The sequence below is a fragment of the Salmo salar genome, chromosome 02 (assembly GCF_965601325.2).
Source record: "Salmo salar chromosome 02, fSalSal1, whole genome shotgun sequence".
Classification (NCBI taxonomy): Eukaryota; Metazoa; Chordata; class Actinopteri; order Salmoniformes; family Salmonidae; genus Salmo; species Salmo salar.
Window position 1 is genome coordinate 1,068,222 of NC_138292.1, and position 16,602 is coordinate 1,084,823.

Genomic DNA, 16,602 nt, shown 5'->3' on the forward strand with positions numbered 1-16,602 from the left:
AGTCAATGTGGAGGCTATATACAGGGGGTACCGGTACAGAGTCAATGTGGAGGCTATATACAGGGGGGCACCGGTACAGAGTCAATGTGGAGGCTATATACAGGGGGGTACCGGTACAGAGTCAATGTGCGGGGGTACAGGTGACTATGCATAGATAATAAACAGCGACACAGCCTATTATATAGGTCCTTGATGGCAGGAAGCTTGGCCCCATGATGTACTGGGCCCTTCGCACTACCCTCTGTCGTGCCTTATGGTCAGATGCCGAGCAGTTGCCATACCAGGCGGTGGTGCAACCGGTCAGGATGCTCTGGATGGTGCAGCTGTAGAACCTTTTGAGGATCTGGGGACCCTTGTCAAATCTTTTCAGTCTCCCGAGGTGGAAAATGGTGTTGTCGTGCCTTCTTCACGACTGTCTTGATGTGTTTGGACCATGATAGTTGGTTGGTGATGTGGACACCAAGGAACTTGAAACTCTCGACCCGCTCCACTTCAGCCCCTTTGATATGAATGGGGGCCTGTTCGGCCCTCCGTTTCCTGTTTTCCACGGTCAGCTCCTTTTGTCTTACTCACGTTGAGGGAGAGGTTGTTGTCCTGGCCCATACTGCCAGGTCTCTGACCTCCTCCCTCGAGGCGGTCCCATCGTTGTCGGTAATCAGACCTACCACTGTTGTGTCGTCAACAAATTGAATGATGGTGTTGGAGTCGTGCACGGCCGTGCAGTCGTGGGTGAACAGGGAGTACAGGAGGGGACTAAGCACGCACCCCTGAGGGACCCCAGTGTTGAGGATCAGCGTGGCAGATATGTTGTTGAGATGTGTTATTACCTACCGTTACCACCTGGGGGTGGCCCGTCAGGAAGTCCAGGATCCAGTTGCAGAGGGAGGTGTTTAGTCCCAGGGTCCTTAGCTTAGTGATGAGCTTTGAGGGCACTATGGTGTTGGAACGCTGAGCTGTAGTCAATGAACAGCATTCTCACATAGGTGTTCCTTTTGTCCAGGTGGGAAAGGGCAGTGGGGAGTGCAATAGAGATTGCGTAATCTGTGAATCTGTTGGGGCGGTAGTCGAATAGGAGTGGGTCTAGAGTTTCCGGCATTCTGGTGTTGATGTGAGCCATGACCAGCCTTTCAAAGCACTTCGTGGCTACCGACGTGAGTGCTATGTTGCGCTAGTCATTTAGGCAGGTTAACTTCGCTTTCTTGGGCACAGGGACTATGGTGGTCTGCTTGAAACATGTTGGTACTACAGACTCGGTCAGGGAGAGGTTGAACATGTCAGTGAAGACACTTGCCAGTTGGTCCGCGTATGCTTTGAGTACACGTCCTGGTAATCCGTCTGGCCTCTTTGGATTTGTGAATGTTGACCTGTTTAATAAGGTCTTGCTACGGAGAGCGTGATCACACAGTCATCTGGAACAGCTGATGCTCTCATGCATGCTTCAATGTTGCTTGCCTCGAAGCGAACATAAAAGGCATTTAGCACGTCTGGTAGGCTCGCGTCACATGTGAGCATTATAATATGATTACACAACCCAAAAGTAATGTGAAATACACTCATAACCTGACAGCAATATACTGTATGTAGACTGCTTCATGTTTGTCTGGGCTTGCTAGCAGTAGCCAATAGCCAGTCAGCAGCCCTGGGCGGAGCATTGCACCCTGGGAAGTGAAATGTACTCTGGGAATTGTAGTATGCGGTGGAAATTCCATTGTATTTCTATGGCGTGTAGACTACATGTCCTCCGTCGCGACTTCCCCCGAAGGGCCATCCGCTAGCCTGCTAGCCGCAGCCCGCTAGCTGTCTAGAGCATATCAGACTGTTAACTGAAGAGGTCCATCAGCCAATTTCTTGGGCTACAATACCTATTAATAGGCCTGGACCCTTTTACTGCCTACACCTTTTTCTGCCTAGCCCTGCCGATCCATCACGACTGGTCTGCCGACGTAACCGCCAGAGGGTGCTGCCGCAGACCCTTCCGTCGCGACGTCCCCCTTCTGCTAGCCCCGGCCCGCTAGCTTTCTGAATCGCCGTGTCCCCAGTCCGCCTAGCTACCCACTGGTCCCTATGATCTCTCGGCTGCGCATGCTTCTCCCTAATGTCAATATGCCTTGTCCATTGCTGTTTTGGTTAGTGATTATTGTCTTATTTCACTGTAGAGCCTCCAGCCCTGCTCAATATGCCTTAGCTATTGTTTCACCTCCCACACATGCGGAGACTTCACCTGGTCTAAATGATATCTCTAGAGACAAAACGTCTCTCATCGTCACTCAATGCCTAGCTTTACCTCCACTGTGTTCACATCCTACCATACCTTTGTCTGTACATTGTGCCTTGAATCTATTCTTCCGAGCCCAGAAACCTGCTACCTTTGCTCTATGTTCCGAATGCACTAGATGACAAGTTCTTATAGCCTTTAGCCGTACCCTTATCCTTTCCTTCTCTGTTCCTCTGGTGACGTAGAGGTGAATCCAGGCCCTGCAGCGCCTAGCTCCACTCCCGTTCCCCAGGCGCTCTCATTTGCTGACTTCTGTAACCGTAAAAGCCTTGGTTTCATGCATGTTAACATCAGAAGCCTCTTCCCTAAGTTTGTTTTATTCACTGCTTTGGTACACTCTGCCAACCCGGATGTCCTAGCCGTGTCTGAATCCTGGTTTAGGAAGAACAACAAAAAAATCCTGACATTTTTACATGGTGTTTTTCTCATCTCTCTAGATTCTATACATGGTGTTTCTCTCCTCTCTCTAGATTCTATACATGGTGATTTCTCTCTAGATTCTATACATGGTGTTTCTCTCTAGATTCTATACATGGTGTTTCTCTCTAGATTCTATACATGGTGTTTCTCTCCTCTCTCTAGATTCTATACATGGTGTTTCTCTCTAGATTCTATACATGGTGTTTCTCTCCTCTCTCTAGATTCTATACATGGTGTTTCTCTCTAGATTCTATACATGGTGTTTCTCTCTAGATTCTATACATGGTGTTTCTCTCTAGATTCTATACATGGTGTTTCTCTCTAGATTCTATACATGGTGTTTCTCTCTAGATTCTATACATGGTGTTTCTCTCTAGATTCTATACATGGTGTATGTGTTAGGTCTTATGGTGTGTTGTCCCAAATTGTAAGAGAACCACTTAGTAGAATGTTAGACCTTTGTTTTAATCTTAACATCTTTTTCTCTCCCTTGCTCGCTCTCTCTCTTTCTTTCTCTCTCTCTCCCCCCCTGCCCCCTCTCTCTCTCTCTCCCCCCCCTGCCCACTCTCTCTCTCTCCCCCCCTGCCCCCTCTCCCTCGTTTGCTCTCTCTCCCCCTGCCCCTCTCTCCCTCATTTGCTCTCTCTCCCCCTGCCCCTCTCTCCCTCCCTACTAGATCCCATTAAGACCGCCCAGGGCTCCCTGTCCCTGAAGGCTTACAGGTTAACACCCAAACTGATGGAGATCTGCAAGGAGAAGGACTTCTCAGCAGAGGGGTGAGCTCACACACACACACACACACACACACACACACACACACACACACACACACACACACACACACACACACACACACACACACACACACACACACACACACACACACACAGAGAGACACACGCACAGAGAGACACACGCACAGAGAGACACACAAAGGCAGAAATACCAACTGCACCTTTCCTGATAAGAATTCAGCATCAATGCGGTGCTTTTGAAAGTCCCTTCAATAGATTCCAGTGATGTTATTTTCCCCATGGGCAGGGAGAGCCTCATCAGAGGCTCTTACTGATGTGATGATTGGGGTTTATAACTAGTGTGTGTTGGGGCTGTCAAACAACTATACTGCCGTGTTGATCTGCTGCCTGGCTGGCTTTGACCCTCAGGCTGCTGGCCATTGATTTTAAACTGCATCTGAATAAAGCCTAATGAGAGAGAGACATTTCAAATAGCTCTGAGTTCCCACAAGCTGAGTTTATGAAAAATGGAATCCCAACAGACTGCTATTAAATTGACTAGAAAATAAACTGCTTTTGGATTTTAAAATAGGTGCACTTAGTCAATATTAGGAAGTGTTTGCTTTGGCTTGGATTTCTCCTTATTCTTTAGTTAGTTTCATGTTCATACTCATACCTACCCTTACCTACCTACCTACCCTTACCTACCTACCTACCTACCCTTACCTACCTACCTACCCCTACCTTTACCTACCCTTACCTACCTACCTACCCCTACCTTTACCTACCCTTATCTACCTACCTACCCCTACCTTTACCTACCCTTACCTACCTACCTACCCCTACCTTTACCTACCCTTACCTACCTACCTACCCCTACCTTTACCTACCCTTATCTACCTACCTACCCCTACCCTTACCTACCCTTACCTACCTACCTACCCTTACCTACCTACCTACCCCTACCCTTACCTACCTACCTACCCCTACCTTTACCTACCCTTACCTACCTACCTACCCCTACCTTTACCTACCCTTACCTACCTACCTACCCCTACCTTACCTACCCTTACCTACCTACCTACCCCTACCTTTACCTACCCTTACCTACCTACCTACCTACCTACCTTTACCTACCCTTATCTACCTACCTACCCCTACCTTTACCTACCCTTACCTACCTACCTACCTACCCCTACCTTTACCTACCCTTATCTACCTACCTACCCCTACCTTTACCTACCCTTACCTACCTACCTACCTACCTACCTACCTACCTACCTACCTACCCCTACCTTACCTACCCTTACCTACCTACCTACCCCTACCTTTACCTACCCTTACCTACCTACCTACCTACCCCTACCTTTACCTACCCTTACCTACCTACCTACCCCTACCTTTACCTACCCTTACCTACCTACCTACCCCTACCTTTACCTACCCTTACCTACCCTACCTACCTCCTACCTACCTACCTACCTACCTACCTACCTACCTACCTACCTACCTACCCCTACCTTTACCTACCCTTACCTACCTACCTACCCTTACCTACCTACCTACCCCTACCTTTACCTACCCTACCTACCTACCTACCTACCCCTACCTTACCTACCCTTATCTACCTACCTACCCTACCTACCTACCTACCCCTACCTTTACCTACCCTTACCTACCTACCTACCCTACCTTTACCTACCCTTACCTACCTACCTACCCCTACCTTTACCTACCCTTACCTACCTACCTACCTACCTTTACCTACCCTTACCTACCTACCCTACCTACCTACCTTTACCTACCCTTACCTACCTACCTACCCCTACCTTTACCTACCCTTACCTACCTACCTACCTACCTACCTACCTACCCTACCCTACCTACCTACCTACCCCTACCTTTACCTACCCTTACCTACCTACCTACCTACCTACCCCTACCTTTACCTACCCTTACCTACCTACCTACCTACCCCTACCTTTACCTACCCTTACCTACCTACCTACCCCTACCTTTACCTACCCTTACCTACCTACCCCTACCCTTACCTACCTACCTACCCTACCCTACCTACCCCTACCTTTACCTACCCTTACCTACCTACCTACCTACCTACCTACCTACCTACCCCTACCTTTACCTACCCTTACCTACCTACCTACCCCTACCTTACCTACCCTTACCTACCTACCTACCCTACCTACCTACCTACCCCTACCTTACCTACCCTTACCTACCTACCTACCCCTACCCTTACCTACCCTTATCTACCTACCTACCCCTACCTTTACCTACCCCTACCTTTACCTACCCTACCTACCTACCTACCTACCTACCTACCTACCTACCTACCTACCTACCCCTACCTTTACCTACCCTTACCTACCTACCTACCCCTACCTTTACCTACCCTTATCTACCTACCTACCCCTACCTTTACCTACCCTTACTACCTACCTACCCCTACCTTACCTACCTACCTACCTTACCTACCTACTACCTACCTACCTACCCTACCTACCTACCTACCTACCTACCCCTACCTTTACCTACCTTTATCTACCTACCTACCTACCTTACCTACCCTATCTACCTACCTACCCTTACCTACCTACCTACCTACCCCTACCTTTACCTACCCTTATCTACCTACCTATCCCTACCTTTACCTACCCTTACCTACCTACCTACCCCTACCCTACCTACCCTTACCTACCTACCTACCCCTACCTCTTACCTACCCTTACCTACCTACCTACCCCTACCTTTACCTACCCTTACCCCTACCTACCCCTACCTTTACCTACCCTTACCTACCTACCTACCCCTACCTTTACCTACCCTTACCTACCTACCTACCCCTACCTTTACCTACCCTACTACCTACCTATCCCTACCTTACCTACCCTTACCTACCTACCTCCTACCTACCTACCCTTACCTACCTACCCCTACCTTTACCTACCCTTACCTACCTACCTACCCCTACCTTTACCTACCCTTACCTACCTACCTACCCCTACCTTTACCTACCCTTACCTACCTACCTACCCCCACCTTACCTACCCTTACCTACCTACCTACCTACCTACCTACCTACCTACCTACCTACCCCTACCTTTACCTACCCTTACCTACCTACCTACCCCTACCTTTACCTACCCTTACCTACCTACCCCTACCTTTACCTACCCTTACCTACCTACCTACCCTTATCTACCTACCTACCTACCCCTACCTTACCTACCCTTATCTACCTACCTACCCCTACCTTTACCTACCCTTACTACCTACCTACCCCTACCTTTACCTACCCTTACCTACCTACCTACCCCTACCCTACCTACCTACCTACCTACCCTTACCTTTACCTACCTTTATCTACCTACCTACCCTTATCTACCTACCTACCTACCCTTACCTACCTACCTACCTACCTACCCCTACCTTTACCTACCCTTATCTACCTACCTATCCCTACCTTTACCTACCCTTACCTACCTACCTACCCCTCCCCTACCTACCCTTACCTACCTACCTACCCCTACCCTTACCTACCCTTACCTACCTACCTACCCCTACCTTTACCTACCCTTACCTACCTACCCCTACCTTAACCTACCCTTATCTACCTACCTACCTACCCCTACCTTTACCTACCCTTACCTACCTACCTACCCTACCTTTACCTACCTACCCCTACCTTTACCTACCCTTACCTACCTCCCTACCTTTACCTACCCTTACCTACCTACCCCTACCTTTACCCACCTACCTACCTCCCTACCTTTACCTACCCTTACATACCTACCTACCCCTACCTTTACCTACCCTACCTACCTACCTACCTACCTACCCCTACCTACCCTTACCTACCTACCTACCTACCTACCTACCTACCTACCTACCTACCTACCTACCCCTACCTTTACCTACCCTTACCTACCTACCTACCTACCCCTACCTTTACCTACCCTTACCTACCTACCTACCTACCCCTACCTTTACCTACCCTTATCTACCTACCTACCCCTACCTTTACCTACCCTTATCTACCTACCTACCCCTACCTTTACCTACCCTTACCTACCTACCCCTACCTTTACCTACCCTTATCTACCTACCTACCCCTACCTTTACCTACCCTTACCTACCTACCTACCCCTACCTTTACCTACCCTTACCTACCTACCTACCTACCTACCCTTACCTACCTACCTACCCCTACCTTTACCTACCCTTATCTACCTACCTACCCCTACCTTTACCTACCCTCACCTACCTACCACCCCTACCTTTACCTTCCCTTACCTACCTACCCTTACCTACCTACCCTACCTACCTACCTTTACCTTCCCTTACCTACCTTACCTTTACCTACCCTTACCTACCCTACCTTTACCTTCCCTTACCTACCTACCCTTACCTACCTACCCCTACATTTACCTACCTTTACCTACCTACCTACCTACCTTTACCTTCCTTTACCTACCCTTACCTACCTACCTTTACCTTCCTTTACCTACCTACCTTTACCTTCCTTTACCTACCTACCTTTACCTTCCCTTACCTACCTACCCCTACCTTTACCTACCTACCTTTACCTACCCTTACCTACCTACCATCCCTACCTTTACCTTCCCTTACGTCCCTACCTACCCCTACCCTACCCTTACCTACCTACCAATCCCTACCTTTACCTACCCTTACCTTTACCTACCTACCCCTTCCTTTACCTACCCTTACATACCTACCTACCTACCTACCCTTACCTTTACCCACCTACCCTTACCTACCTACCTACCCTTACCTACCCTTTACCTACCTACCCCTACCTACCTACCTATCCCTACCTTTACCTACCCACCCCTACCTTTACCTTCCCTTACCTTAACCTACCCTTACCTTTACCTACCCACTCCTACCTACCCCTACCAACCCCTACCCACTCCTACCTACCTACTAGAGTGCGACCGATTATGATTACTAGGTTGTAGTTATTATAGGAATTATGACGCGTCGACTATTTTTCTCTCTACCATTTTGTTATTTCATATACCTTTTGATTATTGGATGTTCTCCTAGGCAGCCTAATCTCAGGAGTTGATAGGCTTGAAGTCATAAACAGAGCTGTGCTTCAAGCATTGCTAAGAGCTGCTGGCAAACACAGTAAAGTGCTGTTTGAATGAATGCTTACGAGCCTGCTGCTGCCTACCACCGCTCAATCAGACTGTTCTATCAAATATCAAATCATAGACTTAATTATAATATAATAAACACAGAAATACGGGCCTTAGGTCATTAATATGGTAGAATACGAAAACAAAACATTTATTCTTTCAAGGAAATACGGAACCGTTCCGTATTTTATCTAACGGGTGGCATCCCTAAGTCTAAATATTCCTGTTACATTGCACAACCTTCAATATTATGTCATTATTATGTACAATTCTGGCAAATTAATTAGGGTCTTTGTTAGGAATAAATGGTCTTCACACAGTTCACAGCGAGCCAGGCGGCCCAAACTGCTGCATATACCCTGACTCTGCTTGCACTGAACACAAGAGAAGTGACACAATTTCCCGGGTTAATATTGCCTACTAACATGAATTTCTTTTAACTAAATATGCAGGTTTAAAAAAAATATACTTGTATATTGATTTTAAGAAAGGCGTTGATGTTTATGGTTAGGTACATTGGTGCAACGATTGTGCTTTTTTCGCAAATGCGATTTTGTTAAATCATCACCCGTTTTGGCGAAGTTAAAGTAGGCTGTGATTCGATGATAAATTAACAGGCAATGCTTTTATTATATGCAACGCAGGACACGTTAGATAAACTAGTAATATCATCAATCATGTGTAGTTAACAGGTGATTATGTGAAGATTGATTGTTTTTTTTATAAGATAAGTTTAATGCTAGCTAGCATTGGCTCCTTGCTGCACTCGCGTAACAGGTAGTCAGCCTGCCACGCAGTCTCCTCGTGGAGTGCAATGTAATCGGCCATAATCGGCGTAAAAAAAGGCAGATTACCGATTGTTGTGAGAACTTGAAATCGGCCCTAATTAATCGGCCATGCCGACCTCTACTACCTACCCCCATCCCTACCCACCCACCTACTACCCCCCACCCCTACCATCCCCCCTACCCCTACACACCTACCTACCTACCCACCCACACATCTACTACCCACCCCTACCTACTTACCCACCCACCTACCTACCTACCCCTACCTACCTACCCACTTACCTACCTACCCCTACTTACCCACCTACCTACCGACCTAACCACCAACCCTACCTACCCCCCTTCCCTACCCCCCCTTCCCTGCCTACCTCTACCTCCCTACCTACCCACCCACCCCTACCTACCTACCAACCAACCAACCAACCTACCTACCCCTACCTACCCACTTACCTACCTACCCCTACCTACCCACTTACCTACCTACCCCTACCTACCTACCGACCTAACCACCAACCCTACCTACCCACATACCTCCCCCCCCCCCCCCCCCCCCCACCTACGTATCAACCTAGTAGTTATTTCCTCTCTGAGTTCAGTTGCTGATTTATTGTCTGGCTGCTCAGCCACTGACTCTATCTGACTCTCTGTCCAGTTCATTGTTGAGCTTCTCCTTCGTTTTGCTGGTCCGTGTTTATTATAGGCACCAAGTGGGAGAAAACCAGACTGAAACAACCAGGCTGAAACAACGAGGGACTACCTGCATTTTGTCCAATAAGAAATGTTCTTTTTAGGTTTCTGTTTTGTGATAATGTTAATGACCTGTTTTTATGCACCGGGTCCTCATCAGTGTCTCTCAATCCGCTGCTGATTGAAAGGCCAGGAGGACAATAGCAGCTCTATTTGCTAGGCTAGCGAGGCTCATTTCACCACCGTTATTATGAGCACAATATGAATAATATATTATTTCAAAGGAGCGCTTCAGTTTTCTATGATGGGTTCTTCCGTGTGGCGGTATTTGATGTTTTATAAGCTGCTGTTTTTTTGTTCTTTTAAATGAAAGGCAGGAAGAGAGACTGCACAGAATTATACTAGACACTACTGTTATGTTATGTTGTCTCGCCTGTCAGTTTACCATGACTGCTGTCTATATGATCCAGCTTTATACTAGACAATACTGTTATGTTATGTTATGCTGTCTATATGATCCAGCTTTATACTAGACAATACTGTTATGTTATGTTGTCTATATGATCCAGCTTTATACTAGACAATACTGTTATGTTATGTTATATTGTCTATATGATCCAGCTTTATACTAGACAATACTGTTATGTTATGTTGTCTATATGATCCAGCTTTATACTAGACAATACTGTTATGTTATGTTATGTTGTCTATATGATCCAGCTTTATACTAGACAATACTGTTATGTTATGTTGTCTATATGATCCAGCTTTATACTAGACAATACTGTTATGTTATGTTGTCTATATGATCCAGCTTTATACTAGACAATACTGTTATGTTATGTTGTCTATATGATCCAGCTTTATACTAGACAATACTGTTATGTTATGTTGTCTATATGATCCAGCTTTATACTAGACAATACTGTTATGTTATGTTATATTGTCTATATGATCCAGCTTTATACTAGACAATACTGTTATGTTATGTTGTGTTGTCTATATGATCCAGCTTTATACTAGACAATACTGTTATGTTATGTTATGTTGTCTATATGATCCAGCTTTATACTAGACAATACTGTTATGTTATGTTATGTTGTCTATATGATCCAGCTTTATACTAGACAATACTGTTATGTTATGTTATGTTGTCTATATGATCCAGCTTTATACTAGACAATACTGTTATGTTATGTTGTCTCTACTGTCAGTTTACCACGACTGCTGTCTATATGATCCAGCTTTATAAACACACATGGCAAATTCGTACATTCAACTACATTTTGTGGAGCTGGCAATCAAATCGAATTGAACCGGATTGAATGTAATTGACTTTGAATTGAATGTAATTGATTTTGGATTGAATGTAATTGATTTTGGATTGAATGTAATTGACTTTGAATTGAATCTAATTGACTTTGGATTGAACTGGGTTGAATGTAATTGACTTTGTATTGAACTGGGTTGAACTGGATTTCAGGTAATTGTCTTTGAATTGAACTGGATGGAATGTAATTGACTTTGAATTGAACTGAAGTGATTGTTTTCTCTCCCTCCTCCCCAGATTGAAGAAGGCCATGATTGGTTTTGAACACATGTTTGAGGAGGTTCCCATCGTGATCAAGAACTCCCATCTGATCAACGTTCTGATGTGGGAACTGGAGGAGAAGTGTACTGTGGCCGACAAACACGAACTGCTCAACCTCTCCAGCAGGTATGTGGCTTGGTGCTGGGGCTGTCTATCCTAGTGCCCTAGAAGGTAGGGGTTAGGGGCTGTCTATCCTAGTGCCCTAGAAGGTAGGGGCTAGGGGCTGTCTATCCTAGTGCCCTAGAAGGTAGGGGCTGTCTATCCTAGTGCCCTAGAAGGTAGGGGCTGTCTATCCTAGTGCCCTAGAAGGTAGGGGCTGTCTATCCTAGTGCCCTAGAAGGTAGGGGCTAGGGGCTGTCTATCCTAGTGCCCTAGAAGGTAGGGGCTGTCTATCCTAGTGCCCTAGAAGGTAGGGGCTAGGGGCTGTCTATCCTAGTGCCCTAGAAGTTAGGGGCTAGGGGCTGTCTATCCTAGTGCCCTAGAAGGTAGGGGCTAGGGGCTGTCTATCCTAGTGCCCTAGAAGGTAGGGGCTGTCTATCCTAGTGCCCTAGAAGGTAGGGGCTGTCTATCCTAGTGCCCTAGAAGGTAGGGGCTGTCTATCCTAGTGCCCTAGAAGGTAGGGGCTAGGGGCTGTCTATTCTAGTGCCCTAGAAGGTAGGGGCTAGGGGCTGTCTATCCTAGTGCCCTAGAAGGTAGGGGCTAGGGGCTGTCTATCCTAGTGCCCTAGAAGGTAGGGGCTAGGGGCTGTCTATCCTAGTGCCCTAGAAGGTAGGGGCTAGGGGCTGTCTATCCTAGTGCCCTAGAAGGTAGGGGCTAGGGGCTGTCTATCCTAGTGCCCTAGAAGGTAGGGGCTAGGGGCTGTCTATCCTAGTGCCCTAGAAGGTAGGGGCTAGGGGCTGTCTATCCTAGTGCCCTAGAACGTAGGGGCTAGGGGCTGTCTATCCTAGTGCCCTAGAAGGTAGGGGCTAGGGGCTGTCTATCCTAGTGCCCTAGAAGGTAGGGGTTAGGGGTTGATGTGGGAGCTAGTAGCCTACTGGGACTACTGCTCAGCCTCTCCAGTTAGTGTGTGTGTAGGGGTTAGTGTGTAGTGGTTAGTGTGTCTGGGGGTTAGTGTGTCTGGGGGTTAGTGTGTCTGGGGGTTACTAAGCCATTTCCCCTCACTACTCCCTCTCTAACTGTGATAATGGAGATTGCTCTGAGGCGCTTTGATCCATTTAGAGCGGTGTACATCCCAAATGGCACCCTATTCCCTATATAGATGGCACCCTATTCCCTATATAGATGGCACCCTATTCCCTATATAGATGGCACCCTATTCCCTATATAGATGGCACCCTATTCCCTATATAGATGGCACCCGATTCCCTATATAGATGGCACCCTATTCCCTATATAAATGGCACCCTATTCCCTATATAGATGGCACCCTATTCCCTATATAGATGGCACCCTATTCCCTATATAGATGGCACCCTATTCCCTATATAGATGGCACCCTATTCCCTACATAGATGGCACCCTATTCCCTACATAGATGGCACCCGATTCCCTATATAGATGGCACCCTATTCCCTATATAGATGGCACCCTATTCCCTATATAGATGGCACCCTATTCCCTATATAGGGAATAGGGTGCCATTTGGAATGAATCCTAGGTATTGACTTCATTATTGATATCCAACGGATTAACAGTGGTCCCTCATTAAACATGCAGAAGACTGAGTGAGTTATGAACTGCTGGTCTTCCTGACAGACATTAAATTCTCTGACCACAGCTCTGGTGGTCATTCCTGCAGTCAGCATACCAATTGCACATTCCCTCAACTTGAGACGTGTGTGTCATTGTGTTGTGTGACAAAACTGCACCTTTTTAATATTTCAGTGTGGCCTTTAATTGTCCCCAGCACAAGGGGCACCTGTGTAATGATAATGCTGTTTAATCAGGTTCTTGATATGCTGCACCTGTCAGGTGAATGGATTATCTTGGCAAAGGAGAAATGCTCACTAACAGGAATGTAAACATATTTGTGCACAATTTGAGAGATGTTTTTTGTGTGTATGGAACATTTCTGGGATCTTTTATTTCAGTTCATGAAACATGGGACCAACACTTTACATGTTGCATTTATATTTGTGTTCATTATAGTTACTCCACAATGCTAACCGAAATGACAGCTAACAATTTTTCCAAAACATGTATCCTGTTTGCAACAAGGCACTAAAGTAATACTGCAAAAAATTTGGCAATGCAAGTAGACTTTTGGTCCTGAATACAAAGTGTTATGTTTGGGGCAAATACAACACATTACTGAGTACCACTCTACGTATTTTCTAGCATAGTGATGGCTGCATCATGTTATGGGTATGCTTGTAATCGCTAAGGACTAGGGAGTTTTTCAGGATAAAAACAACTTAATGAAGCTAAGCACAGGTGAAAACCTGGTTCTGCTTTCCACCAGACAGTAGGAGATTAATTCACATTTCAGCAGGACATTAACCTAAAACACAAGACCAAAACTACACTAGAGTTGAATACCGAAACTACTGTGAATATTCCTGAGATGCCGAGTTACAGTTTAGACTTAAATCTACTTGAAAATCTATGGCAATGATCAACAACCAATTTGACAGAGCTTGAATCATTAACAAAAATAATAGTGGTGTTTTACACACTCCAGGTGTGGAAAGCTTTTAGAGACATCCCAGAAAGACTCTCCGCTGTAATCACTGCCTAAAGTGCTTTTACAAAGTATTGCCGTGTGTGTGTGTGTGTGTGTGTGTGTGTGTGTGTGTGTGTGTGTGTGTGTGTGTGTGTGTGTGTGTGTGTGTGTGTGTGTGTGTGTGTGTGTGTGTGTGTGTGTGTGTGAATACTTATATAAATTAAATATTTCATTTTCCAAAAACACGTTTTCACTTTTTCATTATGGGGGTATTGTGTGAAGATGGGTGACATTTTGTTTTAAATAAATGGAATCCATTTTGAATTCAGGCTGTAGCGCAACAAAATGTAGAATAAGTCAACGGTATGAATAGTTCCCCTGTGGGGCCCTGCTGTGGATTCTAGCCATGAAATGTCTGGCACGGCCAAATCGTTTTCTGAAGTTGTCAGATTGCCTCGTGCGATGCTTCGTCCTTCTGTCCGTGTGGACAGAGATGCTTCATATCTTAACAGGTAATAGATTTGATGTAATTTCCACTGTGTCGTTTTCACATTGGCCACATTTGTCATTGTCATATTCTGAGAACAATGTTTTGTTCCTTCTGAAACCAGGTCACTCTTAACAGTCATCATGACATGTCCTTGCCATTATTTATACCATATTATATCTCATTCCTGTTGGCATGTAGGCCTGTTAGAAGAGAGGATCTCTTGTGTTCTATTAGTCCATAGTGTTGTGGTATTAGTCCATGGTGTTGTGGTATTAGTCCATGGTGTTGTGGTATTAGTCCATGGTGTTGTGGTATTAGTCCATAGTGTTGATCCCTTAGTAGTGTTGTGGTATTAGTCCATGGTGTTGTGGTATTAGTCCATGGTGTTGTGGTATTAGTCCATGGTGTTGTGGTATTAGTCCATGGTGTTGTGGTATTAGTCCATAGTGTTGTGGTATTAGTCCATAGTGTTGTGGTATTAGTCCATGGTGTTGGTCCCTTAGTAGTGTTGTGGTATTAGTCCATGGTGTTGTGGTATTAGTCCATGGTGTTGTGGTATTAGTCCATGGTGTTGATCCCTTAGTAGTGTTGTGGTATTAGTCCATGGTGTTGTGGTATTAGTCCATGGTGTTGTGGTATTAGTCCATAGTGTTGATCCCTTAGTAGTGTTGTGGTATTAGTCCATAGTGTTGTGGTATTAGTCCATGGTGTTGTGGTATTAGTCCATGGTGTTGTGGTATTAGTCCATAGTGTTGTGGTATTAGTCCATGGTGTTGTGGTATTAGTCCATGGTGTTGTGGTATTAGTCCATGGTGTTGTGGTATTAGTCCATGGTGTTGTGGTATTAGTCCATGGTGTTGTGGTATTAGTCCATGGTGTTGTGGTATTAGTCCATGGTGTTGTGGTTTTAGTCCATGGTGTTGTGGTATTAGTCCATGGTGTTGTGGTATTAGTCCATGGTGTTGTGGTATTAGTCCATGGTGTTGTGGTATTAGTCCATGGTGTTGTGGTATGGTGTTGTGGTATTAGTCCATGGTGTTGATCCCTTAGTAGTGTTGTGGTATTAGTCCATGGTGTTGTGGTATTAGTCCATGGTGTTGTGGTATTAGTCCATGGTGTTGTGGTATTAGTCCGTGGTGTTGTGGTATTAGTCCGTGGTGTTGTGGTATTAGACCGTGGTGTTGTGGTATTAGTCCATGGTGTTGTGGTATTAGTCCATAGTGTTGATCCCTTAGTAGTGTTGTGGTATTAGTCCATGGTGTTGTGGTATTAGTCCATGGTGTTGTGGTATTAGTCCATGGTGTTGTGGTATTAGTCCATGGTGTTGTGGTATTAGTCCATGGTGTTGTGGTATTAGTCCATAGTGTTGATCCCTTAGTAGTGTTGTGGTATTAGTCCATGGTGTTGTGGTATTAGTCCATGGTGTTGTGGTATTAGTCCATAGTGTTGTGGTATTAGTCCATGGTGTTGTGGTATTAGTCCATAGTGTTGATCCCTTAGTAGTGTTGTGGTATTAGTCCATGGTGTTGTGGTATTAGTCCATGGTGTTGTGGTATTAGTCCATGGTGTTGTGGTATTAGTCCATGGTGTTGTGGTATTAGTCCATGGTGTTGTGGTATTAGTCCATGGTGTTGTGGTATTAGTCCATGGTGTTGTGGTATTAGTCCATAGTGTTGTGGTATTAGTCCATGGTGTTGGTCCCTTAGTAGTGTTGTGGTATTAGTCCATGGTGTTGTGGTATTAGTCCATGGTGTTGTGGTATTAGTCCATGGTG

General features: G+C 45.7%; 1 protein-coding gene across 1 annotated transcript in view; it reads left to right on the forward strand.

The window, feature by feature from the left end:
- Positions 1–16,602, forward strand: part of LOC106597250 (eukaryotic translation initiation factor 3 subunit H-like) — an 89,873-nt gene that overhangs the window by 60,864 nt on the left and 12,407 nt on the right. The window contains exons 4-5 of the mRNA XM_082958957.1: positions 3,370–3,469; positions 11,653–11,802. Coding sequence (XP_082815083.1) covers positions 3,370–3,469; positions 11,653–11,802 — 250 coding nt within the window. The remainder of the gene's footprint in view (positions 1–3,369; positions 3,470–11,652; positions 11,803–16,602) is intronic.